The sequence below is a fragment of the Danio aesculapii genome, chromosome 19 (genome assembly GCF_903798145.1).
Source record: "Danio aesculapii chromosome 19, fDanAes4.1, whole genome shotgun sequence".
NCBI lineage: Eukaryota > Metazoa > Chordata > Actinopteri > Cypriniformes > Danionidae > Danio > Danio aesculapii.
In genome coordinates, this window is record NC_079453.1 from 28,704,465 (window position 1) to 28,724,624 (window position 20,160).

Sequence of the window (20,160 nt, forward strand, 5' to 3'; positions counted from 1 at the left end):
CTGTAGAATATGCCTTAATTGTACAGATCAAACCAGCAAACCACAACCTTGCATACTGCATCTGCATTAAAAAATTATGAAATCTCACAGCTGAGAAAGACCCAGGGAGAAAACATAGTTCTGGTGTCAACGTTACACAAAGCAGTTACTGATTCATATTTATAGGTGGGTGGTGTGAGTGATCATGAGCCACAGCTGTGCACCACACCATCCCGAGAGTCAAACATGGGATATTTTTGATCTAGTTTTGGTCATGTTAGGGTACACTCACACTATGCTATCTGGTGCTCTGAATCGGGCTCAGGCATGGTTCAGTTGGCTGGCCCTGGCCTAGTTGGAAGAGGTGTGCCAGAGCACGGTTCACTTGGGCTTTAGCACGGTATGCTTGTAGTGTGAGTGCAAAGCGTGCCTGAGCCCAAAACTAAAGACGAGACGTGACTTTTAAAGAACTGTTTCATATGTGTTTATTAATCATTCTTACTGTTCAATGAACACAAACTGACGTAGTTTATTAAAGATGCAAACCGCTCACTGCACGACAGCTGCACCTTTAGCAAACCTCCTAATACCTGCAGCATGAGGACTTTATGCAAGTGGTGCTCACTGCAGAGCCACTTGGGTAGAGCTGAGCTCCAGCAAGGGGGAGCTTGAGCTCCAGCTCCTCCTTCCTTGCACTTCTTCTACGAGTGATGTCACTGGGGTTGGGGTTAGGGGTGGGCGTACGCATTAAAACAGCTATAGGAGGAGGAGCGAGAGCTCAAGTTCCCCCTCGCTGGAGCTGAAGTGGCTCTGCAGCGAGCATTGTCTCACTTTATGACTGTTTATGAGCATCAAAAGTGGCTGATCTGTTTGCGAAAGATTTGACTGCGTGTCAATGCATCCCAAACAACTAAAACGATATAACTAAAGAAATCTCCACTGTGCTGAGCGAGAGCGCTTACTGAACAGCACATCCTCGATGACGTAAGCATGCTCAGGCTGGAATGCAATGTGAGTGCAGGCCGTCAAGAGAAGACAAGCTTGCTTCTGTCCAGTTCAAGGCAATTGTACATAATGGGAGTACATCTTTACTCTTCTCTGAGTGGCTGCACTTTATTTTGGGTTTATAATTTTATTAACGTTTAGGTCGATACTTTCACCTCTACGTTGCCGTTATGTGGGAGTTTAAATTATGAACTTTACCTATGAAAATTAACAATGAAGAAGTCTTGAACAGCAAATGTAAGTTTTAGTTCTGAATGAAAACAATAGACAATACACGTTGCCAATGAATAGCTTCATTTTTTTTCCTGTTGATCATTACATTAATGACAGTAGGCTATGATTTTATAGTCTAATCATTTATCTTTTTAATTGGTGTATTAAAGGTTAAAACATTCTAATACTAAAGCAGAGACAATATGGTCACATTCTGGGCAGAGAAAAAAAAAAAAAAAAAAACATTTTAGCCTGTTTTATTCTTGTTAACAGACATACAAAGGTCCTGTATAGAAAGAGAGTCTTTAAAAAAAATAATAATAATAAAAAGCAATGGGCTACTACAGCAGTTCTAACTAATTCGGCCAAATGACAACGTTATCAGTAAGATGGTGAAAAACTGTACATTTCTAAACCATCCTTATACCAAAAACAGAAATAAGAGCAGTAATAGCTTAATGGGAGACTGTTGCTATTTGATTGTATTGCAAGATGGTGCAATTAAAATGTTACCGTTTAAAATCAAAAGTAAATTCACAAATACTTAAAATGAAATGATTAAATGACAATTCTCTTTGGTTACAACTGAATTTATAAAACAGCTGTATAAAAAAAAAAAAAAAAAAAAAAAAAAAAAAAAAAAAAAAAAACCTGAATGAGCATGAAGTGCAGAGCAGTGGAAGCAGAGCAAAAGTTAACCACCCGTTTTGTCTCTTGACCATGTGACTAAAGCCCAAATACTGAATCAGTTTGGACCTTCTTGGTGAAAGACAATGTTCCACACACACCAAGTGCGTATAAGGAGTACTAAACCTTCAGGTTTCTTCAGTGAAGTGCAACAGCTCAAATCAGGTTAACATAAGGTTCATAGTACTCATTTAGCCTTATGTCAATCCAATGCAGCTCCTTTGAGGTAGAGTAAATATATAAAAAAAAAAAAAAAAAAATATTCTATACATTGAAATCTGATTTTCAGGTGGGCCTTCAAGCAACACGACATTGAATCATGATTCAGACCAGACATATTTTAGTTGTTCAGCTTTTGCAATCTGTAACCAGCTAAAAGCTGACAGGAGTGGCAGTGTTGCAACGGTTCATGCTCTAGTTCTGCCATAGAGTAAGCTCAATCAAGTGGTCTTTTTGAACCCTACCATGAATAAACGGGTCATTTATGGCAGCAAGAATCAGACCAACACATTTCCTTTAAGAGTTTATTGAATATAACCTCCCAAAGCATAAGGACGACAGTACAAGACACCTGCACTAGAGGCTGAATATAGATTTAGCAAACTAGTATTTTACAGTCATTCCATCTCATGGTAAATATTTTCCATAAGATACCAAATAACAGATGTTAACGCTTGTTACAATATGGGATTGTTTAAATGCTTAACGTAGCCATGTGAAGATGCTAAAAATCCAGATCCACAAGATCAGCTCCAATAAACTGCGAGAGAGAAAGAAAAAAAAAAAAAAAAAATTAGACTGAGTGATAACTTAACTCCTGGTCCATTCTTTAATCTGCACAACTTACACTGAGGCACACAGGAGTATGCAGTGTACAGGTACTTGTATGTACCAAAACACGGATCTGAGAAGACACCGTTGGAGGCTGAAATGGAACAGCTGTTCTTCCCTTCACACCTACACAGAAAAAAATAAATAAAACTAAGTGAAGTCCATAGGATTAAATAAACTTAAATGTAATTAAACAATGTTTTAATACTGACGCATTAGCAACCAGTGTCTGTGAATTTGAGGCATAGCAGTTAGTTTTGGCAATTTGAGAAGCAGGTCGTCCAGCAGCACATGTACTGCTATCGGTTCGTCCGTAGTTAGCAGCGTGTATGTGTAGGAGAGATCCATCATCTGAAAAGGTAGGTTTCACAAATAAGTTACACATTTACCATTGGCCAAACTCTGCAATTACTGATGAGGAATAAATAAATAAAAAAAAAAAAAAAAAAAAGGGGGGGGGGGGGGGGGGATTACACACCACACTTGAAGTTAGCAACAGCATTTTCACAGACCGCACTTGAACCTAAAGAGAAGATAAAGGTCAAGAAACCATTCACAACACTGAAGCAGGCACATGTGCATCACCATTGACTAAAAGTAGACCTGGTTTTCACCTAAAATGTTGATATTGCAAACTCAAGACTGCACTTAAATTTATAGCAATTGTCAAAAGAGAGAGTTCCCAATAATTCTAAAATTATGATCAATGAGCACTTGAAGGAACCAAGTGTACTTCCAAGATTAAGGTCTAGCACAGAAGCACCAGACTTAAAGCATTCAACTAAAGTACATGAACAGAACCTGGAGCAGCAAACAGGAGGACACTCACGGATTTCAGGTGGGAGGCAGTAGTAGGTGACTGAAAGATAGGAGCGCATGTCAGGGCAGGGATCAGTGAAGATATCAGTTGTAGCAAAAAGCTCACAACTTCGCAGCCCATTGCAGCTACATGTGATGGCAGAGAAAAGGTGCAAAAAAAGGTAACGTTAAAACACTGCCTTGAGAAGCCATTTAAAACTTGTGAAGGATCCTCATTACCTGCCATGGTATGAGGACCAAGAGTATAAACAGTCAAAAATGAAATTAAGCAGTTCACACAAATCAATACCTTTGTGAAACAGGAGCCAGCGCATTGAAGTTGCAGTTAGTGTTTTGGGGAAGGACTGGACGCCTTCCAAAGCAGGCACCTCTATTAGTACGTCCAAAGTTTGCAGCAGTTATCTGAAGCACACCAAATGCTAGAGAGAAAAAAAAAAAAAAAAAAAAAAAAAAAAAAAAAAGGGGGGGGGGGGGTTGCACCACATTTAATGAAGCCATGCTATGTTAGGAGCATGCATATTAACAAGGTGTGGAAAACTGCTCACCACATTTCAAGACTGCACTGTCCCCATTACAGATAACTATGGTTTCTGAAAGGAAGGGAACAATAAAACAGATGGAAGTTAGACAGAAAGAAGCTCATTGACCATCTATAAATCTCTAGTGTGCAATCGCTTGACTTCACTCATCATTTAGCTGAGGTCTTTGAGGTCTCATAACACAGAACTTTAGTTAGTCACTTGTTGAAACACACACTTACTAGTTCGTGGTGACACGTCGGTGTCTAGAGGGGCTAGATTCAACGTAACACCTGCAGATAAGCTACAACCCATGAGCACTGAAAAAGCAGAAAACACCCACATTGGCACAAAACCCAGAAGTGGTTAATTCTGACGCCGTTAAAATGAGTTTAGCCAGCAAAGACCCATCTCTGATCTATATTGGCTACAATAGGCCTACATAATTGTACAAATCATGGCTTTAACCAGCAAAAAGTAACCTTGTTTGCTGCATCTGATCTAAAGAAAACCTAAATAAATGAAAATAAATAATAAAAACTTACAGCTGAGAAAGACCCCGAGAGAAAACATGGTGCCGCTGTTAACAATGCAAAGCTCTATTACTGATTCATATTTATAGGTGAGAGGTGTGAGTGATAATGAGCCACAGCTGTGCACCAGTCAAACCTGGGACATTTTTTTAGTCTAGTTTTGGTCGTGAGTTAATCTTCCGTGAGGCTGCTTTGTTTCGGGTTTGTCATATTAAAGTTTATGATGCTACTACAGCTTTTCCCTCTTCTTTTCTCATTATGTGTGAGTTTATATCGTGAACTGCCCATGTAAATTAACGATATAAAGTCTTGAGCAGCTTTCAAACATTTTAGTCTCGGATAAAAACAATAGGCCGAGACCTATCGACTTTACACATTTTATTTCAAAGCTTTGACAATCACTGGTGACAGCTTCCCTATTTCAGTAATACACAATGATTACATACAGTACTACCATTAAATATTTTGTAATTAGTTAATTTGTGTATTAGAATCACGAGGCTAGTAACCAATTCCAAAGCAACAGTCCAAGGCACAGTCACTTTCTGGCCGGAAAAAACATAGGCGAAGCGTATGTAAGGCTGTGGAAGGCTTAGAGACCACAGATAGCAGCAAAGAAAAAAAATTGCATTGAAAACATGTAACGGGTGTAAGTCGGAATATGATTTTGATGATTAACAGAACATTTTAGTTTTTGTAAGTTTGTCAATCAAATTTAAAGCCCCCCTCCGCACAAAAATGGTACTGTCCAACTCTGCACTTTGCACTGAGTGCTGTTTTTGACTGGAGTTGGCAGCAATTCTGAAAATGGAACATAAGTGCTGGCCAGTGGACTTTTCTGATTTGCTGGTCAAGGACATAATTAATAAAATGATAAATGAGTATTAAGAGAGAGGTAAAATAATATATTCTGGTTTAATTTGTTTTCACCATTAAATAAAATGCCTTTTTTTGGTAGTGTAGCCTATTGTAGTAATCTTGTTATGGCGATGGTTTGGAGTACTCGTTTTACATTTCAAAGATCTGAAAAATATGACAGGACACATGTTATCTTATTTGCATTGTTGGGGGTGGGGGGTAATTGGCCTACATTACAATCTAAAATCATTTAAAAAGTAGCTAAATGTGTTACTTAATTACGTTTTAAGGAAAGTAATGTGAAAATATGTGTTATTTATTTATTTATATGCAGTTTTTAAGAATAGTTTTAGGATATTACACTGCTTATTTGCAGTTCTTTAATATAAATGTATTAATATAAATGCATAATATTAATGCATGATTCAGTATACTTGTACTTTACATTATTTCATCAAATGTAGGCCTATAGATTATTTAGTTGCATTTGAAACTTACTTTTGGTTACATCTGAAACATTCTTCACTCGTCATCTTTACTGATCTGTATGCCTCACCTACAGGCGGATAATGGTTTTGCATTTTAATTTTGCGTGTTTTCTAAAGGGGTGATAAATGCAGCATAATGTCACGAAGTCAAGATTTTTAATTATGTTTTAATTTGTAATTTGAAATAATATAAATCTAATTTAAACAAACAATTACTCATGCTAGTTAATGACTACTCACCTTTACTCTGCAATGGTTGCCTCTAATTTAATTGTTACTTTACCACAACCCGTGATAATGCAAATAAACACCTAGTTTATGTTTTCATATTTTCATGGTCTTTTTTTTTGTTGTTTCTAGTTCAATAAAAACAATCAGTATCCGAATCAGTTTAAAAATGCATATATTTATATATTTATTGCTGAATTACAAGTTTTCGATTGGCCTCGTGACAAAGTGAATGATTTCGGATTCTTGACACATTTTTGCAATTTATTTATTTTTGCAAAAGAGATGGATACTCAGAAATGTGACTTGTTATATCAATTACTATATTACCAGAGATCATTTGTTGAATATAATAAACGTTTGTTGATAGGCGGTGCTTTTGTTGGAACCTATTCTTGGTCGGTTTCAATTTTTTTTTAAATGCATTAAAGAGCAGCGCATATCTTAGCCTTACCCTGGAGTTTATTCACCCTAGGCTATGATTTTATAGTCTAGTCATTTATTTTTTGAATTGGTGTATTAAAGGTTAAAACATATTCTAATACTAAAGCAGAGACAATATGGTCACAGTCTGGCCAGAAGAGAAAAAAAAAAAAAAACTTAGCAGTGGGCTTTTAACTACAGCAGTTCTAACTGTAATTCAGCCAAATGACAACGTTATCAGTATGAGGGTGGAAAAACTACATTTCTAAACCATCTTTCTGCAATCTTATACCAAAAACAGAAATAAGAGCAGTAATAGCTTAATGTGAGTGTTGCTATTATTTGATAGTGTTGCACTATGGTGCAATTAAAACGTTACCGTTTAATCAAAAGTAAATTCACAAATACTTGAAAAATGAAATGACAATTCTCTGGTTACAACTGAATTTATACAACAGTTGTATAAAAAGGATAAAACCTGAATGAGCATGAAGAGCAGTGGAAGCAGAGCAAAAGTTAACCACCCGTTTTGTCTCTGGACCATGTGACTAGAGCCCAAATACTGAATCTGTTTGGACCTTCTTGGTGAAAGACAAATGTTCTTCCCATCCACATAACGTGTGTATAATGAGGACTACACCTTCAGGATTCTTCAGTGAAATGCAACACCTCAAATCATGTTAACATAAGGTTCATAGTACTCATTTAGCCTTAAGACGTCAATCGAATGCAGCTCCTTTGAGGTAGAGTAAAATTAAAAAAAAAAAAAAAAAAAAAAAAAAAAAAAAACTCATACATTCTTGTGAAATCTGATTTTCAGGTGGGCCTTCAAGCAACAGGACATTGAATCATGATTCAGACCAGACATTTTTGTTGTTCAGCTTTTGCAATCTGTAACCCAGCTTTTTATTTATATATATATATATATATATATATATAAAGCTGACAGGAGTGGCAGTGTTGCAACGGTTCATGCTCTAGTTCTGCCATAGAGTAAGCTCAATCAAGTGGTCTTTTTGAACCCTACCATGGATAAACAGGTCATTTATGGCAGCAGGACAGCAAGAATCAGACTGACGCATCATTTCCTTTAAGAGTTTATTGTATATAACCTCCCAGAGCATAAGGACGACAGTACAAGACACCTGCACTAGAGGCTGAATACAGTTAGCAAACTAGTATTTTACAGTTATGCCATCTCATGGCAAATATTTTCCATAAGATACCAAAATCACAGATGTTAACGCTTGTTACAATATGGGAATGTTTAAATGCTTCACGCAGCCATGTGGAGATGCTAAAAATCCAGATCCATAAGATCAGCTCCAATAAACTGCAAGAGAGAAAAAATAAATAAAAATTAGACTGAGTGATAACTTAACACCTGGTCCATTCTTTAATCTGCACAACTTACATTGAGGCACACAGGAGTATGCAGTGTACAGGTACTTGTATGTACCAAAACACGGATCTGAGAAGACACCGTTGGAGGCTGAAATGGAACAGCTGTTCTTCCCTTCACACCTACACAGAAATAAAAATTAAGTGAAGTCCATAGGATTAAATAAACTTAAATGTAATTGAACAATGTTTTAATACTGACGCATTAGCAACCAGTGTCTGTGAATTTGATGCATAGCAGTTAGTTTTGGCAATTTGAGAAGCAGGTCGTCCAGCAGCACATGTACTGCTATCAGTTCGTCCGTAGTTAGCAGCGTGTATGTGTAGGAGAGATCCATCATCTGAAAAGTAGGTTTCACAAATAAATTTACACATTTACCATTGGCCAAACTCTGCAATTACTGAGGAATAAATAAATACATTTAAAAAAAAAAAAAAAAAAGGGGGGGGGGGGGGGGGGGGGAAATTACACACCACACTTGAAGTTAGCAACAGCATTTTCACAGACCGCACTTGAACCTATAGAGAAGATAAAAAGGTCAAGAAACTATTCAAAACACTGAAGCAGGCACATGTGATTCACCTTTTACTAAAAGTAGACCTGGTTTTCACCTGAAATGTTGATATTGCAAACTCAAGACTGCACTTAAATTTATAGCAATTGTCAAAAGAGAGAGTTCCCAATAATTCTAAAATTATGATCAATGAGCACTTGAAGGAACCAAGTGTACTTCCAAGATTAAGGTCTAGCACAGAAGCACCAGACTTAAAGCATTCAACTAAAGTACATGAACAGAACCTGGAGCAGCAAACAGGAGGACACTCACGGATTTCAGGTGGGAGGCAGTAGTAGGTGACTGAAAGATAGGAGCGCATGTCAGGGCAGGGATCAGTGAAGATATCAGTTGTAGCAAAAAGCTCACAACTTCGCAGCCCATTGCAGCTACATGTGATGGCGGAGAAAAGGTGCACAAAAAGGTAAAGTTAAAACACTGCCTTGAGAAGCCATTTAAAACTTGTGAAGGATCCTCATTACCTGCCATGGTATGAGGACAAAGAGTATAAACAGTCAAAAATGAAATTAAGCAGTTTACACAATTCAATACCTTTGTGAAACAGGAGCCAGCGCATTGAAGTTGCAGTTAGTGTTTTGGGGAAGGACTGGACGCCTTCCAAAGCAGGCACCTCTATTAGTACGTCCATAGTTTGCAGCAGTTATCTGAAGCACACCAAATGCTAGAAAAAAAAAAAAAAAAAAAAAAAAAAAAAAAAAAAGAAAAAAAAAAAAAAGGGGGGGGGGGGGGGGGGGGGGGGGGGGGGGGTTGGGTTTGCACCACATTTAAATGAAGCCATGCTATGTTAGGTGCATACACATTAAGGTGTGGAAAACTGCTCACCACATTTCAAGACTGCACTGTCCCCATTACAGATAACTATGGTTTCTGAAAGGAAGGGAACAATAAAACAGATGGAAGTTACAGACAGAAAGAAGCTCATTGACTATCTATAATCTCTAGTGTGCAATCGCTTGACTTCACTCATCATTTAGCTGAGGTCTTTGAGGTCTCATAACACAGAACTTAATCACTTGTTGAAACACACTTACTAGTTCGTGGTGACACATCGGTGTCTAGAGGGGCTAGATTCAACGTAACACCTGCAGATAAGCTACAACCCACGAGCACTGAAAGAGCAGAAAACTCACATTGGCACAAAACCCAGAAGTGGTTAATTCTGACGCTGTTAAAATGAGTTTAGCCAGCAAAGACCCATCTCTGATCTATATTGGCTACAATAGGCCTACATAATTGTACAAATCATGGCTTAAACCAGCAAAAAGTAACCTTGCTTGCTGCACCTGATCTAAAGAAAACCTAAATAAATGAAAATAAATAATAAAAACTTACAGCTGAGAAAGACCCCGAGAGAAAACATGGTGCCGCTGTTAACAATGCAAAGCTCTATTACTGATTCATATTTATAGGTGAGGGGTGTGAGTGATAATGAGCCACAGCTGTGCACCAGTCAAACCTGGGACATTTTTAGTCTAGTTTTGGTCGTGAGTTAATCTTCTGTGAGGCTGCTTTGTTTTGGGTTTGTCATATTAAAGTTTATGATGCTACTTCACAGCTTTTCCCTCTTCTTTTCTCACTATGTGTAAGTTTATATCGTGAACTGCCCATGTAAATTAACGATATAAAGTCTTGAGCAGCTTTCAAACATTTTAGTCTCGGATAAAAACAATAGGCCGAGACCTATCGACTTTACACATTTTATTTCAAAGCTTTGACAATCACTGGTGACAGCTTCACTATTTCAGTAATACACAATGATTACATACAGTACTACCATTAAATATTTTGTAATTAGTTAATTTGTGTATTAGAATCACGAGGCTAGTAACCAATTCCAAAGCAACAGTCCAAGGCACAGTCACTTTCTGGCCGGAAAAAAACATAGGCGAAGCGTGTGTAAGGCTGTGGAAGGCTTAGCAACCACAGATAGCACAATAGCACAAATTGCATTGAAAAAATGTAACGGGTGTAAGTCGGAATATGATTTTGATGATTAACAGAACACTTTAGTTTTTGTAAGTTTGTCAATCAAATTTAAAGCCCCCCTCCGCACAAAAATGGTACTGTCCAACTCTGCACTTTGCACTGAGTGCTGTTTTTGACTGGAGTTGGCAGCAATTCTGAAAACGGAACCATAAGTGCTGGCCAGTGGACTTTTCTGATTTGCTGGTCAAGGACATAATTAATAAAATGATAAATGAGTATTAAGAGAGAGGTAAAATAATATATTCTGGTTTAATTTGTTTTCACCATTAAATAAAATGTCTTTTTTTTGGTAGTGTAGCCTATTGTAGTAATCTTGTTATGGCGATGGTTTGGAGTACTCGTTTTACATTTCAAAGATCTGAAAAATATGACAGGACATATGTTATCTTATTTGCAGTGTTGGGGGTGGGGGGTAATTGGCCTACATTACAATCTAAAATCATTTAAAAAGTAGCTAAATGTGTTACTTAATTACGTTTTAAGGAAAGTAATGTGAAAATATGTGTTATTTATTTATTTATATGCAGTTTTTAAGAATAGTTTTAGGATATTACACTGCTTATTTGCAGTTCTTTAATATAAATGCATTAATATAAATGCATAATATTAATGCATGATTCAGTATACTTGTACTTTACATTATTTCATCAAATGTAGGCCTATAGATTATTTAGTTGCATTTGAAACTTACTTTTGGTTACATCTGAAACATTCTTCACTCGTCATCATTACTGATCTGTATGCCTCACCTACAGGCGGATAATGGTTTTGCATTTTAATTTTGCGTGTTTTCTAAAGGGGTGATAAATGCAGCATAATGTCACGAAGTCAAGATTTTAAATTATGTTTTAATTTGTAATTTGAAATAATATAAATCTAATTTAAACAATTACTCATGCTAGTTAATGACTACTCACCTTTTCTCTGCAATGGTTGCCTCTAATTTAATTGTTACTTTACCACAACCCGTGATAATGCAAATAAACACCTAGTTTTTGTTGTCATATTTTCATAGTCTTTTTTTTTGTTGTTTCTAGTTCAATAAAAACAATCAGTATCCGAATCAGTTTAAAAATGCATATATTTATATATTTATTGCTGAATTACAAGTTTTTGATTGGCCTCGTGACAAAGTGAATGATTTCGGATTCTTGACACATTTTTGCAATTTATTTATTTATTTTTGCAAAAGGGTTGGATACTCAGAAATGTGACTTGTTATATTAATTATTACCAGAGGTCATTTGTTGAATATAATAGACGTTTGTTGATAGGCGGTGCTTTTGTTGAAACCTCTTCTTGGTCGGTCTCAAATCTTTTTAAATGCATTAAAGAGCAGCGCATATCTTAGCCTTACCCTGGAGTTTATTCACCCGCCTATGCGGAAAAATATTTAAATTTGTAATGCCACCGGTTACCCATATGGTACCACTACGTGCTCTTACTATGTATGTTAGCCCATGCTGTATCAAAAGAATACTGCAGGTCATATCATAGCTTTTTTAATAATTAAAAAATATATTATTTTAGTAAATATTTATACACAATAAAACAGATTTTTAAAATATGAAAATAAAAGAAGCACACAAATGTAAAATACAAGTATGAAAACAATGAATTTAGATGCTCATTTAAAAACAACCAAAATAAGAAAACAATTCAGTTACTTTCATTTGTCGTGTCGATTTATAATAATTGATTTATCGCTTCAACACGGGAGTGAGTTTTCCAGAAGTTCCTTAGCAACCACAGACGCCGAGCTGTCACCGTGTGCAGCAATTTACTTCAGCTCTACGGCGATATAAGTGCGACCGCTGTAATGGACGTTTCATCCGAAGCCAAATCGAAACCACTTTCAACTCTGTCTGTGTTCAGCTTTATTCCACCCAGAAGGACTGAACCAAAGGAAATGCGATATTTTAACTGTAGCACTAAGGTAGGACAAACAGGTAGCATTGCTCATTTCTGCAGCTTTTATAAAGTGCCAAACAATGAATGTCGTCGCGTTAAAATTTAGATGTTGCAAACAAATGATTCTAAAATATAAGTACAATAAATTTGTCTGATAGTCTGACGCGTAGTTTTACTTTGTAGTAAAAGTAAAATCAGGGTTCATTTATTGTAAGAGATTTTACCTAATGCAACAGTGTTTCATTTCGTCTAAGATATCTTGGGAACACTGAATTAGCTAATACAGAATGATTATGATATGAGCTGAAAATGTGCATTCATGTACCTATTTTCAAAATACACATACTACATGTTAATGTGTACGTTTCCCCTTATATAATAGGCCCCAGAGAGGTCTCTGTATGATTGCTTGCATCAGAGCACTGAGGGCTTTGATAACAAACTCCACCGGGATGATAGAAAGCATGCTAAAGCCAGAGGCCTGGACATCTTCAGTGAGGTGGGTGTTATTTTTGCCCTCAAAACTCCTTCCAAAACCACATCACTGGCCACTTTATTAGGTATACACCTTGCTAATAGGCACACTAAATTGGACCTGTTTTTGAATTTAAAAAGCATACATATTTTATATATATATATATATATATATATATATATATATATATATATATATATATATATATTTAATAATTATTACATATTATTATTACATTTAGACATTTACATTTAGTCATTTAGCAGACGCTTTTATCCAAAGCGACTTACAAATGAGGACAAGGAAGCAATTTACACAACTATAAGAGCAGCAGTGAACAAGTGCTATAGACAAGTTTCAGGTGTGTAAAAGTCTAAGAAGCAAAACATTAGTAGAGAATTTTTTTTTTTTTTGAGAGAGAGAGAGAGAGAGAGAGAGAGAGAGAGAGAGAGAGAGAGAGAGAGAGAGAGAGAGAGAGAGGGCATAGTTAGTGGTATAGCCAGAGAGGCAGTTGCAGATTAGGAAGGAAAGTGGAGACTAAACAGTTGCGTTTTTAGTCGTTTCTTGAAGACAGCAAGTGACTCTGCTGTTCTGATGTAGTTAGGGAGTTCATTCCACCAACTGGGCAGATTGAATGTGAGAGTTCGGGAAAGTGATTTCTTCCCTCTTTGGGATGGAACAACGAGGCGACGTTCATTCACAGAACGCAAGTTTCTGGAGGGCACATATATCTGCAGAAATGAGAGCAGATAAGAAGGAGCCAAGCTAGAGGTCACTTTGTAAGCAAACATTAGAGCTTTGAATTTGATGCGAGCAGCAACTGGCAGCCAGTGCAAACGGGTGAGTAGCGGAGTGACATGTGCTCTTTTGGGTTCATCAAAGACCACTCGTGCTGCTGCGTTCTGAAGCAACTGAAGAGGTTTGATAGAACTAGCTGGTAGCCCGGCTAGCAGAGAGTTGCAATAGTCCAGTTTGGAGAGGACAAGAGCTTGAACAATGAGTTGAGCAGTATGTTCAGATAGGAAGGGTCGGACCTTTCTGATGTTGTAGAGTGCGAATCTGCAAGATCGAGCAGTTCTAGAAATGTGGTCAGAGAAGTTCAGTTGGTCATCAATCGTAACTCCAAGGCTTTTTACCATTTTGGATGCAGTGATGGTTGCTCCATCCATCTGGATTGAAAAGTTATGGTGAAGAGTCGGGTTGGCTCTTATTATTATTATTTATTTATTTAGTCACCAAATGTGAACTGTAACCTCAGTTTATTCCTCTTGGTTGACAGGAGTATCACGTGTTTGCTTTTCTGCTGCTGTAGCTCATCTGCTTTAAGGTTTTGATGTGTTCAAATGATCTTCTGCAAACCTTCAAAGTAATGAGTGGTTAAGATACTGTTGTCTTTCAGCTTGAACCAGTCATTCTTCTCTGACCTCTGCCAATCACAAGGTATTTTCACTTATTAGATGTTTTCTCTTTCATGGACTAATCTATGTGAAACTTATGGTATAGTATATGGTTTTGTGTAAAAGTCCCTGTAGATTAGCAGTTTCTGAAATTCTCATACAGACCTGTCTGGCACCAACATCCATACCAAATTAAAAAGCCCTTACATGACATGTTTTATTTATTCTGATGCTCGATTTGAATATCAGCAGATTGTCTGGGCTGTGTCTACATACCTAAACTTGCTGCCATGTTATTGGGTGATTAGATGCTATTTGCATTAACAAGAAGTTGAACAGGCACACCTTATAAAGTGGCCATTGACTGTATATTCTAAGAATAATCAGTAATGTTTTAAAATGTTTTTAAATGTCTCAAAAAGATTTTTAAAAATGTTACATTGGAATTTGTCTATGAATTTTCTGGTAATACACACACACACACACGCACGCACGCACACACGCACGCACGCACGCACGCACGCACGCACACACACACACACACACACATATATATATATATATATATGTTTGAATAAAACAATTTACATTTTTTTCTGTGATTTACTCAGACGATTTCTCCAAAATTTTATATAAAATTTAAATGGTATTAAATAACAACAACAACAAAATGGTCATATTTGCTGTTTAGATTTATATTATATATATTGTATATTATAAATTTATATGAATTTTTTGACAACACAACTTCACACCAGTGTTTTAACTTCAGAAGAGTTCAGAAATCAATATTTGGTGAAATAACCTTGGTTTCCAACATAGCAAATGCAAACATTAGATATTTTGACCAACTGTGTTTCTATTTTCTGAGAAAAAAATGGGAAGAAATGTTATCAGACATTTATCGATCAAAACAAATTGTTAAATTTTGCTATACCTAATAAATCCAAGCAAACTGAGAATTTCCAAATGGTCCCTCTGGCTTATATTTAAAGATCAGCAGTGATTCTGACCATTCGATAATAAAATCTTTGGTTTACATGTCAACAGAAGGTTTACATGGCCAATAATAATAATGTTTTGGACAAATTTTGGACAAATTCGCTAAAGAACAGCAACAAAAAAGTGAATTTGAAACTATGGTACACTCTCAGAAAAAAAATGGTACAATGTACCAAAGAAGGCACAAACACTTGTACAAATTTGTACCATTGTAGTTTGTACCTTTAAGGGCATGATTTGTACCATGGGAAACCAAAATGAACCTTTGGTTTTTAATACCTGCAGATACAATATTGTACCTTCATCAAAGGTATAAATCTGATCCATGAAGGTGCCACTACAGTGACAAGACACTTTGTACCTTAACAATGTCAAATGTGTTCCTTCAAGAACTATTTAAAGGCATTTTGTTATATCCAAAATGTGTCAATTTATTTACAGTAAATATAAAACATCAAGTACATTTTTAAACAATGTTTTTTAAATTTTTTTTTGTGTAAATGCACCTTTTCCATTTACAATAAAGAATTAAAAATACTTCAACATAAATCAAAATATCAATTTTTTGCTAAACATTTCACACAGTTTTCACAAAACTGTTACAGAAATACATTCTCCTGTGTACAATATAAAACTTTTTTCTCCAATTTTCACACAATACCTTTTTAATCACTTGAAAGTTCATTTAATTTACTCCATTTTAAAATAGAATTATGCAAAATGATTGTATTGAGATTTGCACAATGTTTGATTAGTTTTACAAAACTAAAATGTCTGCATGAACACTGCATATGCAGGACTTTTGCCTGCTCATGTGCGTAGTGGGAAGCAAACGCTAAAAGATGCGGATATCAATAATGACAATGTATTTATCAGAAAATGCTTACCAAATGTTTATTAAAAATGCCTTAAATGTTTCGTTTACAATACCTATAGTTTTGTTTTACCAGTTGTTTAGTGTTATAGAACATAATAATGAATGTTTATGAGTTTCTATGAACAAATGCTTTTAAATGATGATTTAGGTTTTAATATGGAAATTATTCATAAATTCACTTTGCCTTTCCAGTAATATTTATTTTCATAGATATTGTAATAAAGGACTTGTCCAACACTTATGTCCAACATTTAAGGTACAACTTTTACAAAGGTACAAAACTGATCCTCAGGGAACATTATTTGTTCCACCATGTACCTTTTTTTGAGAGTGTAGACATGTTTTCATACCTCATTATGTGCTTCTTGCAGTAGTAACATTTTTTAGCTTTCAGACACAGCCATTATTAAAGACCAGACAACTCTGAACGAACATTCTATTAACGTTACCTGAAGAATGTTTGCTCAACCCTTCCAGAACTATTGGTTGCAAATTCCTTCATTAACAAGAGTTGAGTGGAACTTCCCACCATTGATTTTGGGAAACGCAACTCACGTTGTTTTTAACAAGTTCTTACCATAGGAACCCACTGTAGAGCTGACAGATTTTCAACTCATTTTAGGAATCCTCCAGACCAGCACCCGTTCTGTGCTCATCCATGTACGGCCGATTTTCACCACTTCATTATGATTCGAGCAGGAGCTTTGCTCGTGTTGCTCACATTCGTTCTGATTTCTACAATAAGAATGGGATCACCTGGAGCGTGGAGGAAGGCTATGGATCTGTGACACCCGTCTAAATGTGTCTGTTACATACAGCGCACATTATGTCTGTACTGGGCCTGTTCTGTAGATCTACATGAGGAGCAGACTGATACTAACACGTGATAAATGCTTTTGTTGTTATAGTGGGAATTAAAAAATACAAAGTCAACATGTGCTGAAGTCATTTCTAACCTGAAAAGAACATACGGTCATTCTAAACCTGAAGATTCTTTTTGCAAAAGTGAAAACTGCTTTTTTTAATTAGAATTTTTTTAATTAGAATTAGAACTCTTGATTTTTTATAACTTTCTGGATCAAAATCTTTTCTCAGCGAGTGAGCACAGATACCTTACAGTACTTCAGATCTTATTAAAGGATAGTGACATGCCATCACGGCAGCATGGTGGCTTAGTGATTAGCACTTTCGCCTCACAGCAAGAAGGTTGCTGGTTCAAGTCCCGGCTGGGTCAGCTGCCATTTCCCTGTAAAGTTTGCATGTTCTCTCTGTGCCCGTGTGGGTTTCTTTGGGGGCTCCAGTTTCTCCCACAGTCCAAATCCATGCGCTATAAGTGAATTGGATGAACTAAATTGGCCGTAGAGTGTGTGAATGTGAGAGTGTATGGGTGTTTCCCAGTACTGGGTTGTGGCTGGAAGTGCATCCGCTGGATAAAAATTAAGCCAGAATAGTCGGCAGTTCTTTCCGCAGTGGTGACCCCTGATAAATAAGAGACTAAGCTGAAGGAAAATGAATGACATGTCAACATCTTCTGTGTCTATGGGCAAATTATGGTACAGTAACAACAGATGCTAGATTTATGTACTGATTTTTCTAAGGTAAAATGGACTTTTCCTATAACTATTACATCATCAAATAAAAATAAATCATCCTAAAAAGAATGGGTGAGTGAGTTTATGTCTACACACATTTAGACTATGTTACCCTGGACCACAAGATGGGTTATTTATTTGGAAATTGAGATCATATCATCTGAAAGTCGAATAAATAAGCTTTCTATTGCTGTATGACTTGTTAGGATATGATAATATTGGCTGAAATGAAATTCGTGTTAAAAATTGGTGCATTTGAACAAAACAGATATATTAAACAGATATATTTATTAAAATAATATTTGAGTCACAGAACACCTTTAGAATGGAAAGATAATACATTTAAATTTGTGCAAAATATTGCAAAAACAAATTACAAACTTCAAAATTTCAACAAAATTGTATATATTTTTTGTTTCTCTTGATTTTTGCTCTTTTTGAAAATGTTATTTAATATTTTTCCCTAACATATAAATTTGGGTTACTAATTTTTGTACAATTATTGTAAGTTATTTTGTTAGATTAGCTCCAGATTTGGCTTCAGTACTGACTAAACTTATGCATATGCAGAAATTCAATATTGAAAAGCATTCTATAGAAAATATTAATTCAAATTTAATATTTAAAATAAGATTTCAAAATAATAAGATTTGTGGGGGGTGTAGTCATACATGCTGAGCACTGTACGTGACCCTGGACCACAAAATGCCTCAGATGGCTTATTTATTTGGAAACGGAGATCAAGTCGAATAAACAAGCTTTCTTTTGCTGCATGACCTCTTAGGATATGATAATGTTGGCTGAACTATCACAAATTTGTGTTAAAAATTTAAATTGAATTGGGATGTATTTATTAATGGAAATGTACAAAATATCTTTATCAATAAAAATGTAAACATTTTGATTCATGCAATATATTTTTGGCTATTCCCACAAATATACCCATGCAAAATAAGAATGTTGTTGTGGTCCAGGGTTATATATATGTCATAAAAAAGTAACGATGAAAATTCGCATTATACTTAAAGCTTAAAGGTGCAGTTTACATGTTTGACACCCAGTGGTGGAACTAGGTATTGCACTCCTGGTACAAAATGCATGTACAGTAAGCGCAGGTTGCCAGATTGATGACATCAACAGGAGTGTGCCTGACTATCGAGCCTAAAGGCTGATTTATGTCATGTTTTAAATAAAAGTAACGACACACGATAGAGGGAATATTTTCTATATTCAAGAGTTCCCACTTAGATATGCTTGCCGTATAAAGCAGGTTTGGCATGCTGTCCCGGGAGAGAACCCTGAGCTCGGAGATATTTGAGCCCAGGGCTCCCGCCCGGTCGATAAGCATATCAGGAGATCTGAGATCAGGTAGGTCTCGAGAGCTCCCCCTTTAGAAAGGGAGGAAAAGGAGGAGATGGGGTGGAAGGGGGGATTCTTCCAAACGAAGATAGAACAGTAGGGAGAAAATGATCCATTTATAGTAGACTAGGATCACTCTGATTGGATTATTACTGATTACAGATGAGTGGCCAGACGTGCTCAATCCTATGACGTGCTCCTCTCGAAATTAGTTTATGAAACTTCACTTAAAAGGAGTTTTTGTTCTTACCAACACCTGAAATTTATATTTTAGATACAGCTTCTATTTCTTGAAGCTGAACTACAGGATAAACTGACAGTGATCAGCTCAGATACACCTCATGTGCTTTATTCAATGTTAAATGCTAATAATGAGTTTGAACGCCATTTTACATGACATTTATTGCCATACTACTGAAAGCAGCAGCAGCAGATAGTTCATCTCAGATCTTGAAAATAAAATAAACCATTTAAAATTGAACTTTAGAACTGTGACTCAGTGTAAGCCAACACATATCAGTGATTCAGCATGTACATTTAATAACGTTAAAGACTTAGATTTTGACCTTACCATTTCGTTGGAGTGCAGTAAGTGCACTATTCTGTGCTTCTGAATGGCTATATTTAAATTTCTGTCGTGTTTCGACTGCAAATCTCATTATGTACCGTTGCAAGTACACGATGTTACACCTCACCTAATGCTTACGCTCATAATATTTATATTATTTGCTAATTAATAACCTCATGTGCAACTCTGAATCTGCATCTCATTTCAGAGGCTGCTACTGTCCAACGGAGGTCAAATTTCGTTCACAGACGCATACTTTCGAGAACCTTCCTGACTGATTTAATGAAATGCGCTGTTTTCCAGCAAACCAACCCAGGGTGCTGATATATAATTGTCTAGACAGGCACATAACTCACATCTCCAAAGCAGAATATCTGACTTTAGCATTGTTTTTCAGATAATTTAATTTCAGATATGTTCACTTAGCATGTTTCT

At 36.2% G+C, this 20,160-nt stretch overlaps 3 protein-coding genes across 3 annotated transcripts; 1 reads left to right on the forward strand and 2 right to left on the reverse strand.

Annotated features, from left to right (window-relative positions):
• Nucleotides 1-2,394: 2,394 nt before the first annotated feature.
• On the reverse strand, nt 2,395-4,625 carry LOC130246780 (L-rhamnose-binding lectin CSL3-like). Its single transcript, XM_056479915.1, has 9 exons — nt 4,598-4,625; nt 4,295-4,372; nt 4,080-4,124; nt 3,824-3,953; nt 3,545-3,660; nt 3,194-3,238; nt 2,928-3,066; nt 2,732-2,841; nt 2,395-2,644 (listed from the first exon to the last, which is right to left on the reverse strand). The coding sequence occupies exons 1-9, from the start codon at nt 4,623-4,625 to the stop codon at nt 2,631-2,633; spliced, it is 705 nt and encodes a 234-aa protein (XP_056335890.1). The 3' UTR covers nt 2,395-2,630.
• A 3,051-nt stretch (nt 4,626-7,676) lies between these two features.
• LOC130246779 (L-rhamnose-binding lectin CSL3-like) lies at nt 7,677-9,920 on the reverse strand. Its single transcript, XM_056479913.1, has 9 exons — nt 9,891-9,920; nt 9,590-9,667; nt 9,381-9,425; nt 9,090-9,219; nt 8,811-8,926; nt 8,458-8,502; nt 8,186-8,324; nt 7,997-8,106; nt 7,677-7,915 (listed from the first exon to the last, which is right to left on the reverse strand). The coding sequence occupies exons 1-9, from the start codon at nt 9,916-9,918 to the stop codon at nt 7,902-7,904; spliced, it is 705 nt and encodes a 234-aa protein (XP_056335888.1). The 5' UTR covers nt 9,919-9,920; the 3' UTR covers nt 7,677-7,901.
• Nucleotides 9,921-12,350: 2,430 nt separating this feature from the next.
• cfap90 (cilia and flagella associated protein 90) lies at nt 12,351-17,045 on the forward strand. Its single transcript, XM_056480476.1, has 3 exons — nt 12,351-12,480; nt 12,838-12,954; nt 16,829-17,045. Exons 1-3 carry the CDS (start codon nt 12,364-12,366, stop codon nt 17,003-17,005), a joined length of 411 nt encoding a protein of 136 aa, XP_056336451.1. The 5' UTR covers nt 12,351-12,363; the 3' UTR covers nt 17,006-17,045.
• Nucleotides 17,046-20,160: the final 3,115 nt, after the last annotated feature.

Bases quoted from the DNA above. Each gene is read 5' to 3' on its own strand.
- LOC130246779 (XM_056479913.1), bottom strand. From the start codon at position 9,918: ATGTTTTCTCTCGGGGTCTTTCTCAGCT. The intron at 8,927-9,089 runs GTATTGAATTGT...CATCACATGTAG, and splicing joins CTGGCTCCTGTTTCACAAAG to CTGCAATGGGCTGCGAAGTT. The intron at 8,325-8,457 runs GTGTGTAATTTC...CCTACTTTTCAG, and splicing joins TGTTGCTAACTTCAAGTGTG to ATGATGGATCTCTCCTACAC.
- LOC130246780 (XM_056479915.1), bottom strand. From the start codon at position 4,625: ATGTTTTCTCTCGGGGTCTTTCTCAGCT. The intron at 4,373-4,597 runs GTAAGTTTTTAT...CTGCTTTTTCAG, and splicing joins TCTCGGGGTCTTTCTCAGCT to TGCTCATGGGTTGTAGCTTA. The intron at 4,125-4,294 runs GTAAGTGTGTGT...CCTTCCTTTCAG, and splicing joins CGACGTGTCACCACGAACTA to AAACCATAGTTATCTGTAAT.
- cfap90 (XM_056480476.1), top strand. From the start codon at position 12,364: ATGGACGTTTCATCCGAAGCCAAATCGAAACCACTTTCAACTCTGTCT. The intron at 12,481-12,837 runs GTAGGACAAACA...CTTATATAATAG, and splicing joins ATTTTAACTGTAGCACTAAG to GCCCCAGAGAGGTCTCTGTA. The intron at 12,955-16,828 runs GTGGGTGTTATT...AACTCATTTTAG, and splicing joins GCCTGGACATCTTCAGTGAG to GAATCCTCCAGACCAGCACC.